Source organism: Aulostomus chinensis, chromosome 21 (genome assembly GCF_037954235.1).
Source record: "Aulostomus chinensis isolate RoL2024-O1b breed Wild chromosome 21, RoL_Achi_v1.0, whole genome shotgun sequence".
Taxonomy (NCBI): Eukaryota; Metazoa; Chordata; class Actinopteri; order Syngnathiformes; family Aulostomidae; genus Aulostomus; species Aulostomus chinensis.
The window spans coordinates 19411727-19427500 of record NC_141340.1 but is presented as its reverse complement, the minus strand read 5'-3'; the positions used below and the strand labels follow the sequence as shown (position 1 = coordinate 19427500).

Below are 15774 nucleotides of genomic sequence, written 5' to 3'. Positions count from 1 at the left end.
TTCAGAACGACGGCCCCCTTTCATTTCGACATCCCCAATTACTGCTTCATCTCCCTCCACACAAACATGACACTAAAAGTGTTTGCAGGCAGACTGAAATCAAACTCAGACATACGGAGGACACCCGAAGAGCTGGATGTGGCCCACAGGCCAGGCGTAGCTCGTGCCCTCAGCATCTCCTATGCCATGTAATCTTCGGCTGATCTCAAACTTGTATTTCTACTTCTCCCCCCTCCCAGAATGCTGGACTAAATGGTTTGATCGAGACAACCCAAATAGACGGGGAGACTTTGAGACTCTTGCATTTCTCCATCAAGAATATCCTGGGAAAATCTGTGAGACTCCCCTTCAGATTGAGGTCCAAACTACATCTGGGGCCAGCGTTGATACAACAGGGGACACGATTGACACGTGAGTACTGAATGCACTGTGAATTGATGCTTTTCTGACCACTTTACCTCAGAAAGTATGCAAATGCATCACTTATGTTTCTGAGTCTTTGTTATTGTACCCCTGCTGGGTATCACCAGCACGACCTCATGCATAAGCAGTGAGCTGCTAAAGCAAATGGGTCACAGCCGTATCCTAGCAGACAGCAGCAGCGAGACAGCGCACTAAATCACAGGTCCTTACTGACCGCTTCATGTCACAGTTCGGACTATTTTGGTGGAAGATAAAACAGCTGGTTATTACCCTAAAAACATCAGGCCAAACCCCTCAGACAGCAGAGTTGTCAGTCCATCAACCGTCCTGACTGAACTTTGGTTCCTTCTGCAGGTCTGACACAACCACTGGATTCATCTGTAGAAACTCTGACCAGAAGCCGGGACGCTGCAGTGATTATAAAGTTCGCTTCCAGTGCCCACGCAACTTCTGCTGCAGAGAAGGGAATTGTGAGTACATGAATCCTTTGAAGCATCACTAAATAATTTGTGTTTAATTAGTAGTAGACGAAGTTAGGTTCCATCCTCTTGTTTGGTTTCTGTCTAGTGTGCTGGACCAACTGGTACGACTCAGATGATCCTGATGGACGAGGGGACAGGGAGCGTTTGAGTGTGCTGCAGGACAAGTATCCTGGAGAAATCTGTGACAGCCCTCAGGAAATCGAAGCCATGACTGTTGACGGAACCCCAGCTGGACGGACAAACCAGAGCTTCAAACAGTAAGTTGACTTGTTGGAAAACAGTACTGACTTCAGCGTCATCAGCACTGTATATCTAATCACAGACCTGTAGTCGCCCTCAGCTAATCAATGCCTTTCATCATGGTAAGTTTCAACTCTTAGGAACCTGATAGAATAAAATACACCATCTGATCAGAAGAAGGCCAACTCTTTGAAGGGCCAATGGGAGAGAAGACGTAAACATTTAACTACGTCCAGGTCTGACAAACATCTAAAGTGATCATGAGTTGCTTGTCAGCATGGAAGGCAAAACCATCTAACAACAGTGCTGAGTCTGATTCAGTGGCTAAGGACTATCTGGTGAACCCATCCGGCAAAGTGAGTGTGGTGCACGGTAACTACAGGATTCATGGAGCCCAAGTTGATGTTAGGGAGGAAGGAAAGTCCAGGATGTTAATGGAACTGAGGTGGCTTACATTCAGGGAATTTTTTTCAAATTTTCACTATTTCTTAGTGAAACAGAAATCAGAAAACACTGCAAGGTGTGTGCGTTTCAGAGAAGACGAGTGCACCAATGACTAACTAGCTTAAACACTTTTCCAGCTTCAGTCCAACTGAGGGGCTGGTCTGTTGGCATGACAATCAACAGCCGGGAATAAGGTGTTATGACTACAAAGTCCGCTTTGGATGCCAGTGCCCCATGAGTGCTGCTGCCACCAGCTCCATGAAGACACCAAGACTCCAAGAGAAATCATAAATTCAGATCCTCGGGGACTTCATTGCTATTACTTATGTTTCCTCTTCCTATGATCTACAGTAATCAAACCTATTCATAAGGGCATTAAGGTAAACAGCATGTTTGGGGTTCTGGGAATAGCATGGAACTTTGAATCCAAGTGAAATCTAACATTTAAGTTAAAATTCTGTAGAATTCATAATTAGAATAAAGCTGCACAGTTTTCAAAATAAGTTGTGATTGTTTTGACGAAGATTGTGATGTGATTTGGGACATTAGCGGGAACGTTAACGGGATTATAACCCACAATTAGCCTGCAGGAAATCTTGTGCCTTAGTGGGATTTGGAAATAGCAGTAGACCTTGTTGGGATTTCAGTCCAAGTTGGATTAACTTCAGAACACTCATCTGCTGGACCTGTGACTTGTGATATGAAAACTGATGAATGTCTTAAAAACATGTTTCCAGAGAAATAGTTATTTTTTTAATCTCAGGGGCATTTTCTGCTGATTAATGTTGAGGTGCTGTTTGCTAAGTAGAACGGTGGATTGTTAATCATGATGAAAAGAATCATTGTTGTCTCATTTGTATATTGACTTAATCCTGCACTGTCCTTGGATTGTCTCTGGAATACCTTCTGCGAATACAAAGAAATGTTCATGCTGAGGATTTTGTCTTGTGTCTTTGCATTTCTCTCCCTTGAGCTAAATGTACCCTGCAAACACTGAAGCTCTTGCGTCGACTGGCAGCTTTTCCAGACTGTCCAGGAATGACATAAACATGCACCAAGAGTCTACTTCAAAGCAGCTACACATTACATTATGTTAATGATTCCTGCTAGTGAAAACGTGTAAAGCACGAAACAAGATACACCCACTAGGGCAGGTACAATAAGCACATCATCAGATAATTAGCCCTGTAAAGCCTGAACTATGAAATAATTGACAGAAAATTCCAATTCTCAGAAATTGGAGCCTTTAATGGTCCTTCTGAACAAACTAACATTTTTTTCTCAAATATCAATTTCCATATGTGAGTTTCAATTTGATACATCCAACCATAAGGCTCAAAGTTTCATTTTTTTTAAACAAACAAAAACATGTTGTGGCGAGCGGGGGGTACTAGTCAAAGGCAAATCACAGTAAAAAAAAATTAAACAAGACAACGCCACCCTGGGAGTTTCACCCAGGGAATTTAAATACTATAATATCAGAGTTAAGGCACTCCGGTTCGTTAACCCTGAAAGCAGGAGACGTGGTTCAGGTACAAAAAAAAAAGTTTTATTTGTTATAATACTTTCAAATTTAGATCACGTTTAAAACTCCATACAAGACACTGGGCAAGGTGAGGGGAAATAGGGAAGCCGCTCAGAGCTGAGGCTACCAGGGTGGACTGGGCCGCGAGGGCAATTTGGGAGCCCAAAAAAAAGGTCACCCCATACACACGTGGCACTATCACACAGAAAATGCAGTTCATACACACACTCACAAGTGTTATTTAAGTGCACAAACCAAACGGGGGGGTGAACAACACAGGACACGGGAAAGGGGATCCCACCACCTGCGACACCCGTTCCACCACCTTTGGGGCCTTCAGCTCCTGGGGAAATAAGGAGAAAACCAAACTATATTGATGGGAAGATCCCAAACAAAATTACTTAAATTACTAATTGAACTCAGGATATATAAATGAAATCAAAATAATTTTTAACACTACCCAAAACAATATGGCCTACAAGATATGGTCAAACAAAGTAGATATAGACTACGCAAAATAACTGGAATGAAATGATAAAGTAATTGACTAATCAATCACAAAATACCCACAAAACAGAATGAAACTAATCAAATCAAGCCACTCAAAGGAAGCAATACTGAAATCAAACAACCCAATAACAAAAAAGAAAATGGTAATTCACTGATTGAACACAAGATAACTGAAATGAAGAAAATAAATGAGTTAATTTATCAAAAAAAAGTCCTCACTGAATGAAATATGACAAAAGATAAGTTAATCAAACAGACAAATGAAAACTAACCACCTTTAACCACACATATAAATTATGGGAATTGGACTGCACCAGCCAGAACCCACAGCAACAGATGACAGGTGTAGGTGTGAGACACCACGTGGCTGGCGTGAACTTCAGCCAAGCGTGGACCACGGTGGCAAGGCAAAACACAGGCAGAATCCGATCGTGGCAAAGCAGCAGTGTTTCTTTAGGGCCTTGCGATATCCACTGTACCTCCCAGCAATCTTACACCGCGGCTCCTGCAATAAATAAACACTAATCTGAGTAAACTAAATACACAAAAAAAGAATGGCGTGGCGTCTTCATACCACTCATGCGAGCTCGCTGCGTGCGCCACATGAGAGGAGAGCACAGAGTGATCAGCAGAACTACTGTTCAAAGATACATCTTGCGGATACGCAAGGACACATCATCATTGATGTTGTATCCTGGGATCATTGGGGGTTTCAGGTCTTTCAACATCAGACCCCCTCAGCCAAGGCAACCTGACCGGGGTGATCAATCCCTGGCTTATGCGCCTCCGGGATCGCGTTCTTCAGCACTCCAGTCCAACGAAGAGTCCAATTTAGCAGCCAGCCAATCGGCGGCTCGCTTTAGCCAGCAGATGATTTGATTGGTCAACGGCATCCGGCTACCTTTTTCCTGGTGCGCTCGGCGTTTTCCGTCACTGTTCTTCTGCGACTCCGACAGGTAAGCCTCGCTGCGCTCTTCCTTGCCCTACAAAGACCAGAAACTTCACAAAAACTTTACCACGCCGAATGACGGACTTTGTGGTGTCTTCTCCTTGATATTTCTTGCGACTGTTTGCACTTTTTCACACCGAATGAGGAACTACTTGGCGTTGTTATTTCTTGAGACTGTTTGGAGCTTTGCGGCTTCTGCGAGCGGACTTCGCGCTGTACGTTTGCACAAACGCAGGAATGGAAAAAAAAATGAGACTTGTTATCGGTTCCATGCAAACGTCCTTCTTGAAGCAATAAACACCACATATTTATGTCGGTGTCGTGTCCAAACGTGTAGCTCCCGTTTGTGTGTCTTAACGTGGACGGAAGTACGGCGTTTTCCGCCGCCATGGACGCCAACAGTTCCGCTATATTTAATTATTTATATATATATATATATATATATTTTTTTTTTAATCTGTTGATGAATATACATTGCTCATTATACTTGAATGAATGAACGAATGAATGAGGCAGGCGCTGTGTGTGACATAGAGTGCATTTTCTGTCGTGCGAGGATCCACAGGAGGGAGGCCGATGATTGGTCAAAGGTGAGCAGGTAGACGAGCCCAGAGTAAAGTCTTTTAAAAACAGCCTCAACCACCTCTGCTCTCTTCATTAGCCTTCGCGATGGAGCCTGGGAAGCGTCTCTTTAAGGCCAAACACCTGGAGGAGCAGGAGGAGGAGGACTGTGATCCAGGTGTGTGTCCACGGCCTGCTGCGCGTGTCAGTCCGCGTGGAATATTATTCATACATGTGTGTTTTTTGCAGGGTTCACCTCCTCTGACACACAGAGCCAGCCAGGGACAGGAGAGGAAGGAGACGCCGCAAGCGGCAGCAGGGGGCAGCTGCCCAAGAGCGGCAAGCGGCGACGGATGCAACCTTCAGCCGCCACCGCCACCGTCTCCTCCTCCGCATCCAGCCAGCCGCCGCCGGAGCTTGCCCCGGCACCCTCCCGCACGCAACCCTCCGCCTCTCCACCCTCCTCCCCTCCCCGTCTGTCAGGCTCCCCAGCAGGGTGACCCTGTACAGAAGGAAGAAGAAGGAGGAGAAGGACAGGGAGCTCCTCGCCACGACCGACCCGGACATGGCTCCAGGGAACCCCTGCTGCATCTGCGGGCAACCGCAGCACTTCAACTCTGACCACGCCTTCTACCGGGGGCGCTTCTTCTGCCCCATGGCAGACGGGGGGCAGAGGACTGCTGAGCAGTGGCTACAGCAAGAGTGGGAGAGAAGCGCGCCGTCCGTCCCCAGAACCACCTCCTGGCGCGTCAGGAAGGAGGAGGAGGGGGGGGGGAGCCCCCGCCCGAAACACCCACAAGCCCCACAAGACTCACATCTGCCAGCTCTGTGGTCTGTCGCTGAGGAAAGACTACGGGCACAGTTCCTTCGGCGGCACTGGCAGAACCACTGAAAAATTCTGTGCCCTGTCAGAGGGACTGCACCCTGACCTCTGGCTGGCGAGGAAAAGAGCCGGCCGGACAGAGAACATTTGAGGCACTGGCTGCGCTTCCATCCTTTTATTATTTTGAAATAAAACATATTGGTGTTGGCAAAACCCTGTTGTTGTTGTTGTTGTTTTTTTGTCTTGCTTGCTGTGACAGTTGGTTTGTATTTCTTTACAACACAAACATTTACAACATAAATCCATGTAGATAGATAGATAGATAGATAGATAGATAGATAGATAGATGAGTAAAGAAGCAAACATAAAAAGTGTTTCAGCAAAAAGTGTTTCTTCAGCACTTATAAATAATGATAATATTAATAAATACAACGAATATCAACATCAGTCGAAGAATTAAGAATTAAAATAAAATATCTCATCTTCAACGGTGGAAGGAAAGCGACAAACTGCGCCTCCCTCGGTCACCGCCGCGAACCACGAGACGAGCCGAGCCCTCCCCGAGCCGGCGCGTGGCTAATTTCAATAACGGCGCTCCCATTGGCCCCGCTCTTTCCGGGGCGAGCGGCCAATAGGGAGGCCTCCCGGGCCGTTGCGTTCCAAATTGTCCCCCGGCTCGCCAGTTCTCGGGGCTTGGGCGGCCGATCCGGGCGGCGTCGGCGCCGTCCTTCCCCGGAGGGGCGCCCCGACCCCGGCTCCCCGGCGGCCCGTCGGCCGATCCCGCCACACGAGAAGAACGGGTTGGCTTGGGATCGCGTTCTTCGGCACTCCAGTCCAACGAAGAGTCCAATTTAGCAGCCAGCCAATCGGCGGCTCGCTTTAACCAGCAGATGATTTGATTGGTCGACGGCATCCGGCTACCTTTTTCCTGGTGCGCTCGGCGTTTTCCGTCACTGTTCTTCTGTGACTCCGACAGGTAAACCTCGCTGCGCTCTTCCTCGCTCTACAAAGACCAGAAACTTCACAAAAACTTTACCACGCCGAATGACGGACTTTGTGGGTGTCTTATCCTTGATATTTCTTGCGACTGTTTGCACTTTTTCACACCGAATGAGGAACTACTTGGTGTTGTTATTTCTTGAGACTGTTTGGAGCTTTGCGGCTTCTGCGAGCGGACTTTGTACTGTCCGTTTGAATGAATGAATGAATGAATGAATGGAAAATATGAGACTTGATATCGGTTCCATGCAAACGTCCTACTTGAAGCAATAAACACCACATATTTATGTCGGTGTCCTGTCCGAACGTGTAGCTCCCGTTTGTGTGTCTTAGGGACGGAAGTACGGCGTTTTCCGCCGCCATGGACGCCAAAAGTTCCGCTATATTTTTTTAATCTGTTGATGAATATACATTGCTCATTATACTTGAAGGAATGAATGAGGCAGGCGCTGTGTGGCAAAGAGTGCATTTTCTGTAGTTTGTGCTTGTGCGTGTGTGTGCGCGCGCCCGCGTGCGTGCGTTTGATTACAGGCGTCATGCTAAAAGAGGGTGTTTTGCGTGACTCTTTGCACAATGGATTACAAACCCGTATTCCGATTTCACGGAGCTACGTCCAGCGAGCTCACCCTGGCTCCAATGCCTGCAGCGAGATGGCTGGCCCAAGCTGGGAAAGCCAAGGTCACGCAGGTCAAGAAGCCCGACCTGGTGAGGGAGGAGGCGAAGACCTGTGTGCTCCAGGCCGGAGGTGACCCTGGTTGCTTCCAGCTGGTGCTCAGTGAGAGCGAGCTCCAGTTTGGCAAATACCAGGGGCAGACGTTCAAGTGGCTCCTGAGCAACGACGTGGGCTACGCCAGCAGCCTTCTGGTTGCTCACCTGCAGGAGAGGGACAGCGAGTCGCTCCTGGCCGGAAACAAGGACGCCCTCGCCTCCTACGCTCGTCTCTTCCCAGAAACGGCCGCCACCATCGAGGGGCGTAGGATGTGCGAGGGGCACTCCTCGGTGCGAAGCATGGATGGGGCAGTCGTGGGTTTTGGCGCTCACTCCGGGGTGACCCCGCGGGACCTGTACGACTCCCCCCTTGGCAAAAGGAGATCGTAAGGGTTGCTCTCTTGAGGTGCGTCCAGTTCAATTGACGGGACGGCCAGGCCTTGACTGTTTGTGGTCTCGCTGTCTGCAGTTATGTGCAGTGGGTGAAGAGGCAGAGGGTGAGGCCTGGGTCGCGTATGTATGTGCTTCAGACATACATACTGGGCAGGGATATGGAAGCTGCAACAATGACAAAGACAACAATGAAGACACTCTTGGGGACATGACATGTGCAGACCACATTGTGGCTCTGTTGCTGCAGGGCTGAAGATGTAAGCTGCCCATCCAAGATTGTATGGCGAAAGTGTAAGTTTGAAAACCTGAACAATGGCTTGCTCTGTGTGTTGCAGGATATCTTGGGGCCACAAATGCATCTGACTGTGAGTGTGAATGGTTGTGTGTCTCTATGTGTTGGCCCTGTGATGGACTGGTGACCTGTCCAGGGTGAACCCTGCCTCTCGCTCGAAAGCCACTGGGATAGACTCCACCCCCCCAGGACCCTCATCAGGAACAAGTGGAAGAAAATGGATGGATGAATGGTTCTCTGATGCCATCTTCTGGACAGAAGTTGTTAATGCATCTCTGTCACAGGTCATCTGACTCTCCATTGATTCAACAGGTCTTGATTGATAAAACTGCACCTGTGGTCTAAATCTGCATGACACTCTTTCAGTATTGTTATATATTAGCTAGGAAAAAGACAAAGACGCCCACAAAAGGGAAGGAGGGAACGGGAACATCATGGAAAAAGACTGGGATCCTGACAGTTGTTGACTACATCAGAATAATGACAGTGAATCGTTGCATTAAACAGATGAAGGAGAGGTCAGGAGGTTGAGTGGAAGTGTTGCTGGATGGCTGAGCCATTTTCCTTGAAGCTTAAACCTTTAAATCTATTCAGTTCATAAATGAAGAAGTACTCTTTTATAACAAATGCAGTATTTCTGTAGTACTCTGTTGTACCATACCTGTCTCTGTCACTGCAGCTCTCCTCATGAATTCAGAGGAAAAGAACCGTCTAAAGGGCATCACAGACAGAAAATATATGAAAACAATGATGACTACTAGGGATTTAGCATTTAGTTCATTTTTAAAACTTTTTGTAGAAAACAACTGTAAATTAACCAGGAGTTATTGGTGATGTGCTCCACAGTTTCCAAGCACAAACGGCCTCCTGCTTGTTGGACTTACAATTTCCACACAATTTAGACATCAAAAGTCAAATAATGTTTTGGATTTGTTTTGTTTATTTTTTACTGGGAAAAACTTCAAATTGTGACGATGTGTCTGACTTAGAAATTGCCCCCCCTCCAAAATAAAATCAAAAAGTCTCCATCTGGTTACTGCTGTGCTGTGATCTCTGAGCCAATCATGATTGATCTCATCAATAATCCTTAGCAGCCGACCAGTCACACACACAGCCCCCCCCCCACACACACACACACACAGCTGAGACATGCAGCAGCTCACATTAACTGCCTCAGTCACACAGCAGACAGACTCCTTTCTATAATAAGATAAGCAGTAGAAAATGGATGGAAGTGATGATTGAACTGATGAACAGGTGATTTGTCCAAAAGTCAACATCAGATTCATCCTGAGGTTCCAGGTAAGAACAGTCAGCTGTGGGCTGACACACATCTTTTCAGGAGCACTTCTATGCACCAAACTTACCAAGTTGAATTGTGTCTGTATTCTGAAGGCAGCAGGAGGATAGAGGAGTGAGGACACACACATTTGGCAACTGAGAGCAGCTGTGTGTGGGATTGCCCAATCAAAGATAAAACCAGCTCCTTCAGGCTGACTATGAAGGTTTACAGTCACACTGACCCAGCTCCAAATACTTTGATATGCAACAGACTGGTTTCTCTTCTGGTAGTTTGTTATCAACTGTTGTCACATTTAGGGATCAATTTAGCTGATAAGATGAAGGCTCCAAAGGACCAGCTGGAGATGCCAGGGATTGAACCCGGGGCCTCATACTTGCAAAGCATGCGCTCTACCACTGAGCTACATCCCCTCTGGTACAGTCACTTTTGAACTGATGCAGGAAACACAAATACAGACACAACACTTTTTCCTCATTTTAGGGAAAAAAAGGAACTCAGTCTGTCATCTCAAAGGCTCTGTGATCTCAGTAGTTTCACTGTGATGTCAGCCCACACAGCCTTAGACCACAGAGGCAAGTCAGGCTCCAGGAAGCTGAGGCTGCTCCATTCTCAGTCCAGTCCAGAGTGAATGTTTCCCTCTCAGAAGCTTCACAATCCAGCCCAGATCCTCTCTGACTTGTAGGAGTCTTTGACCAAGAAATTAAAATTATATTGAACGTCTGCTCATCCTCAGAATGAAGTAAAAGTATTTGTGTTCCTAAAATAATCTACAGATGCTAATATCAATTATTGAAATTGATTGACAGCTCTAAACTGACCCTTCATCACTATACAGTTGCAAACTGAGAGCTGGAATATTTAGAAATCCACAGATGCTCATAACAACTGGTAGTACAAGTATACAGTAGAGACGACTGTAGAAAGTAGCAGGTCCTCAGAGTACTAGAATAGTTGTACAGTGTTGACTGCTGGAAAACATTCATGATGTTCCTATGTTTGTGCTGCTTTTCATCATTGAGACAACACACAGCAGTCCTCCACAAACATTCACCAGACTGTTTCACTGAGGAACTCAGGACCCTCATCCACTGTGGCCCAAGCCAGTGTGTCATTCAAGGAAGCAGCAGGTCCTCATCCGCCCCGGTCCACCCGACTGTGTCCCCTGAGACAGAAGACAGCTCACTTCTGGCAGACAAAAAAATTTGAAAACTTAGAGCTCCGGTCCTTGGTTCCTTCCTCCACTGAGCAGAACAAACACAGAACAGAGAGCAGTTCCTCCTCCAGTTCTCAGAAAGTCTGAGGGCACCAAAAGAAAGGAGGGAAATGCAATCAATGCTGAATTCATTTACATTTCTATTATTTGATCAAAGATAGAACTTAATAAGCTGCCATCAACCTTGATGACCAACTCCTTCACTGTGTAGTTCAAAGTCAGTGGTTTCATCAGAGCTGTGAACTGAGCCTGTGTTCATTCACATATCAGTAACAAGGCAAGGCAAGGCAAGGCAAGTTTATTTGTAGAGCCCGTTTTCACCACCAGTTTGTCTCAAAGGGCTTCACATGGCATCATAACAACATCCTGTGTCCTTAGACCCTCACATCGACTGAGGAAAAACTCCATAGAAAACCCTTTTAACAGGGAAAAATCTGAGAAACCTCAGGGTGAGCAACAGAGGAGGATCCCTCACCAGGACGGACAGACGTGCAGTAGATGTTGTTACAGACAAGAAAAGAGTTTACAATACAAAATGTGGGAAACATGGAAATGTTAATAACAGTTGAAGAAGGAAGCTTCTGGAAGGGGAGGCAGGGAGAGCAAGCCAGCTTGATGGGGGACTGGATGGTAGACTGGTTTATGGGAGGGGAGTGCAGGCCGGTGTGACAGTAGGGAATAAGGGGGGGGGGGGGCGATGCAGGCGGCGGTTGGGGCTCTGGTGCATCTGTGGAAACACAGAGAGACTGCGAGACACCAAGGCCAAACTACAAAGTGAAACAAGTAGTGGTAATGACAGTTTCAAAAATGTGCAGGGAGGAGAGGAGGAGAGAGGGGGAGAGGAGAGGAGGGAAGGGCTCCATGTAACCTAATGTGTCCCCCAGCAGTCTAAGCCTGTAGCAGCATAGCTATCAATGGTTCAGAGCTACCTGAACCAGTCCTAACTGAAGGCTCTGTCATAAAGGAAAGTCTTAAGCCTGGACTTAAACGTAGTCAGAGTGTCTGCCTCTCTGACCCATGGAGACAGCTGGTTCCATAGTAGAGGAGCCCGGTAACTAAAGGCTCTACCTCCCATTTTGTTTTTAGAGATACTGGGAATCACTAAAAGACCTGCATTCTGGGAGTGGAGAGCTCTGGTAGGACAGCAGGGACTGAGTTCTTTCAAATAGGATGGGGCTTTATCATTGAGAGCCTTATAAGTCAGCAGAAGGATTTTGAAGTCGATTCTAGATCCTACAGGAAGCCAGTGGAGAGAAGCTAAAGTGGGAGAGATGTGTTCTCTCTTCTTAACTCCCGTCAAAACCCTCGCTGCAGCGTTCTGGACCAGCTGGAGACTCTTTAGAGAGTATTTAGGACATCCTGACAAGAGAGAGTTGCAGTAGTCCAGCCTAGAAGTGATAAATGCATGCACCAGTTTCTCAGCATCACTCTGGGAAAGGATATTCCTAATCTTAGCGATACTTCGCAGATGGAAGAAGGCGGTCCTAGTCACATGCTTTATGTGGGAGCTGAAGGAAAGGTCCTGGTCAAAAATGACCCCAAGGTTCCTTGCAGTTGTACTCGGAGTTAGGGTGATGTCATCTAGAGTAGTGATCCGATTCAAGAGTGTGTCCCTGTGGTGTTTAGGTCCAAAAATGATTACCTCAGTTTTATCTGAATTTAGCATTAAGAAGTTAGAAGACATCCAGGATTTAATGTCTTTCAGGCAGTCTTGCAGATTAGTCAACTGGCTTGTGTCGTCTGGCTCCATCGACAAGTAAAGTTGCGTGTCGTCCGCATAACACTGGAAGTTGATCGAGTGCTTCCGTATTATGTCACCTAATGGGAGCATGTAAAGAGTGAAGAGAATCGGTCCTAAAACTGAACCCTGTGGTACACCATATGTAACTCTGCTGTACTCTGAATAGTCATTATTAACATGAACAAACTGAAACCTATCTGATAAGTAGGACTTAAACCATTTTAGGGCAGTTCCTTTAATCCCAATGTCATGGTCTAGTCTCTGTAGCAGGATGCTGTGGTCGATGGTGTCAAATGCAGCACTGAGGTCCAAAAGGAATAGCACAGAGACAAGACCTCTGTCTGAAGCTATAAGAAGATCATTAGAGACTCTGACCAGTGCTGTTTCAGTGCTATGGTGTTCCCTGAATCCAGACTGGAAGGCTTCAAAGAGCGCTGTTTCAGTGCTATGGTGTTCCCTGAATCAAGACTGGAAGGCTTCAAAGAGCTCGTTGCTGTGCAGATGTTTATGTAGCTGCTCCAGGACAACCTTCTCAAGGATCTTGGAGATGTAGGGGAGGTTGGATATCGGTCTATGGTTGGCTAACACATCTGGGTCAAGAGAAGGTTTTTTAAGTAAAGGGTTGATGACAGCCACCTTAAAGGCCTGTGGCACATAACCTGTGACTAAGGAAAGATTAATTTGATTTAATATAGAAGTGTTGACTAGAGGGAAGGCATCCTTAAGGAGGCTTGTTGGGATGGGATCCAGCAGACAAGTGGCTGACTTGGAGGAAGTGACTGCAGAAGTTAATTCTGACAGGTCGATGGGGGAGAAGCTGTCCAAGTGAGCACCAAGTCTGGGAGGTGCTTCTGTGGGGACTGCAGTCTGTCCTCCATTACTGGCAATCTTTGTTCTAATATTCACAATCTTTTCAGTGAAGAAAGATAGGAAGTCTTCACTGCTGAGAGCTGGGGGGATGCATGGCTCAACAGCTCTATGGTTCTTGGTGAGCCTGCCCACGGTGCTGAAGAGGAATCTGGGGTTGTTCTTATTCTTTTCTATCAGGGACGAGTAGTAAGCGCTTCTAGCATTACAGAGTTCTTTTTTATATATTAATAAACTCTCCTTCCAGGCTTGGCGGACTTCCTCGTGCTGGCTGGAATGTGTCTTCCTTTCCAGTTGTCTGGTCTTCTGTTTTAAGGCACACAGCACTGGGCTGTACCTGGGAACTATTCTCTTTTGGTTGATAACCTTCTTCTTCAGGGGAGCTACGGCATCAAGTGTCCCAAGGAGTGCTGCTGCAGTGCTGTCCACAAGATAGTCTACCTGTGAGGGGGTGAAATCAGCATAACTGCCCATTATATTACTACAAGATGTGGCAGCAAGTTCTGCTGGAATAAGCTCCGTAAATCTAGAAACAGCAGTGTCAGATAGACATCTACTGAAGCGGGACTTTTTCCCAGGTAGGATCCATCCATCCATCGTCATCTTCCGCTTATTCCTACACATTAAGGGTCGCGGGGGGGCTGGAGCCTATCCCAGCGTCAACGGACGAGAGGCGGGGTACACCCTGGACAGGTCGCCAGTCCATCGCAGGGCCGACATAGAGAGACGAACAACCATTCACACTCACATTCATACCTACGATCAATTTAGAGTATTCAATCAGCCTAGTCCCCAATTGCATGTCTTTGGACTGTGGGAGGAAGCCAGAGTACCCGGAGAGAACCCACGCAGACACGGGGAGAACATGCAAACTCCCCACAGAAAGATCCCGTGCCCGAGCCGGGACTCGAACCCGGAACCTTCTTGCTGTGAGGCCACAGTGCTAACCTCTGCACCACCGTGCAGCCCCAGGGAGGATATAATTTGTTAAAGTAAATTCAAATGTAATTAAGGAGTGATCAGACGAGACAGGGTTTTGAGGAAGAACTGTGATGAGATCAGCTTCTATTCCATAAGTGAGTACGAAATCAAGGATGTGATTAAAAGTGTGAGTGGGTTTGTTTACCCTCTGACAGAAGCCAACAGAATCAAGAAGCGACTTAAACGCAGTGGCCAGAGAATCATCATTGACGTCCACATGGATGTTAAAGTCATCGACTATAATGACTTTGTCTGAGTTCAATGCCAAGTTAGACAGAAAGTCAGGGAATTCTTCTAAGAACTCAGAATAAGGTGCAGGAGGACGGTACACTACAGCAAGTAAGAGTGGTTTCTCTGCTTTCCAGTCTGGGTGGGAAAAGCTGACAGTCTGGGTGGGAAAAGCTGACAGTCATATGAACTGTTAGGTCGAGGGTTAATCACCAAATTTGACTGATAAATTGCAGCTACTCCTCCTCCTCTGCCAGTGGTAAGAGGTACATGGTAGTTAATGTAACCAGGAGGGGAAGATTCATTTAAACTAACATATTCTTCTGGCTGCACCCAGGTTACAGTAAGTGCTAAGACACCAATCTGATAATTTGTAATTAAATCGTTCACTAGGAGAGACTTGGATGCGAGAGATCGAATATTAAGCAAACCACATTTAATAGTTGTATTGGGTTGATTTGCTGGACCAGTTGTTTTAATTTGAACTCAGTTGCTATAAATTACTCCTCCAGATTTGAGTGTAGCCTTATACAGCCTCGGGGCAGACACAGTTTCTATAGGCTGGGTGGGTGACAACACGAAGGAACCAGCAGAGGGGCGTGTTAAACTGCAGCTCTGCCTGCTGGTCTGAACTCTGGGTGCTTGTCAGGGATTAGTATTGCTAATAAATTGGCCTATGTTCCTAGATAAGAGAGATGCACCATCCAAAGTAGGATGGACGCCATCTCTCCGGATCAGACCAGGCTTTCCCCAGAAGGAGCTCCAATTGTCTATGTAAGCCACGTTGTTATCTAAGCACCACCTGGACATCCAGCGATGGAATGAACGCATGCGGCTAAACATGTCGTCACTCGCTAAACTTGGATGGATGGATGGGTGGATGGATAGATTGATCGATAGATAGATAGATGGATGGATAGATGGATGGATGGATGGATAGATTGATAGATAGATGGATGGATAGATGGATGGATTGATGGATGGATGGATGGATAGATGGATGGATGGATGGATGCATGGATAGATGGATGGATAGATGGATGGATGGATGGATGGATGGATGGATGGATGGATCCAGCACAGGATCTTTCT

General features: G+C 46.6%; 1 protein-coding gene and 1 non-coding gene across 2 annotated transcripts in view; one reads left to right on the top strand and one right to left on the bottom strand.

The window, feature by feature from the left end:
• Window positions 1-15774, top strand: part of LOC147241955 (uncharacterized) — a 184751-nt gene that overhangs the window by 1740 nt on the left and 167237 nt on the right. The window contains exons 6-7 of the mRNA XM_086192369.1: window positions 240-411; window positions 778-878. Coding sequence (XP_086048495.1) covers window positions 240-411; window positions 778-878 — 273 coding nt within the window. The remainder of the gene's footprint in view (window positions 1-239; window positions 412-777; window positions 879-15774) is intronic.
• Window positions 9991-10062, bottom strand: trnaa-ugc (transfer RNA alanine (anticodon UGC)). The gene has a single exon. It is a non-coding gene; the product is annotated as a tRNA-Ala (tRNA).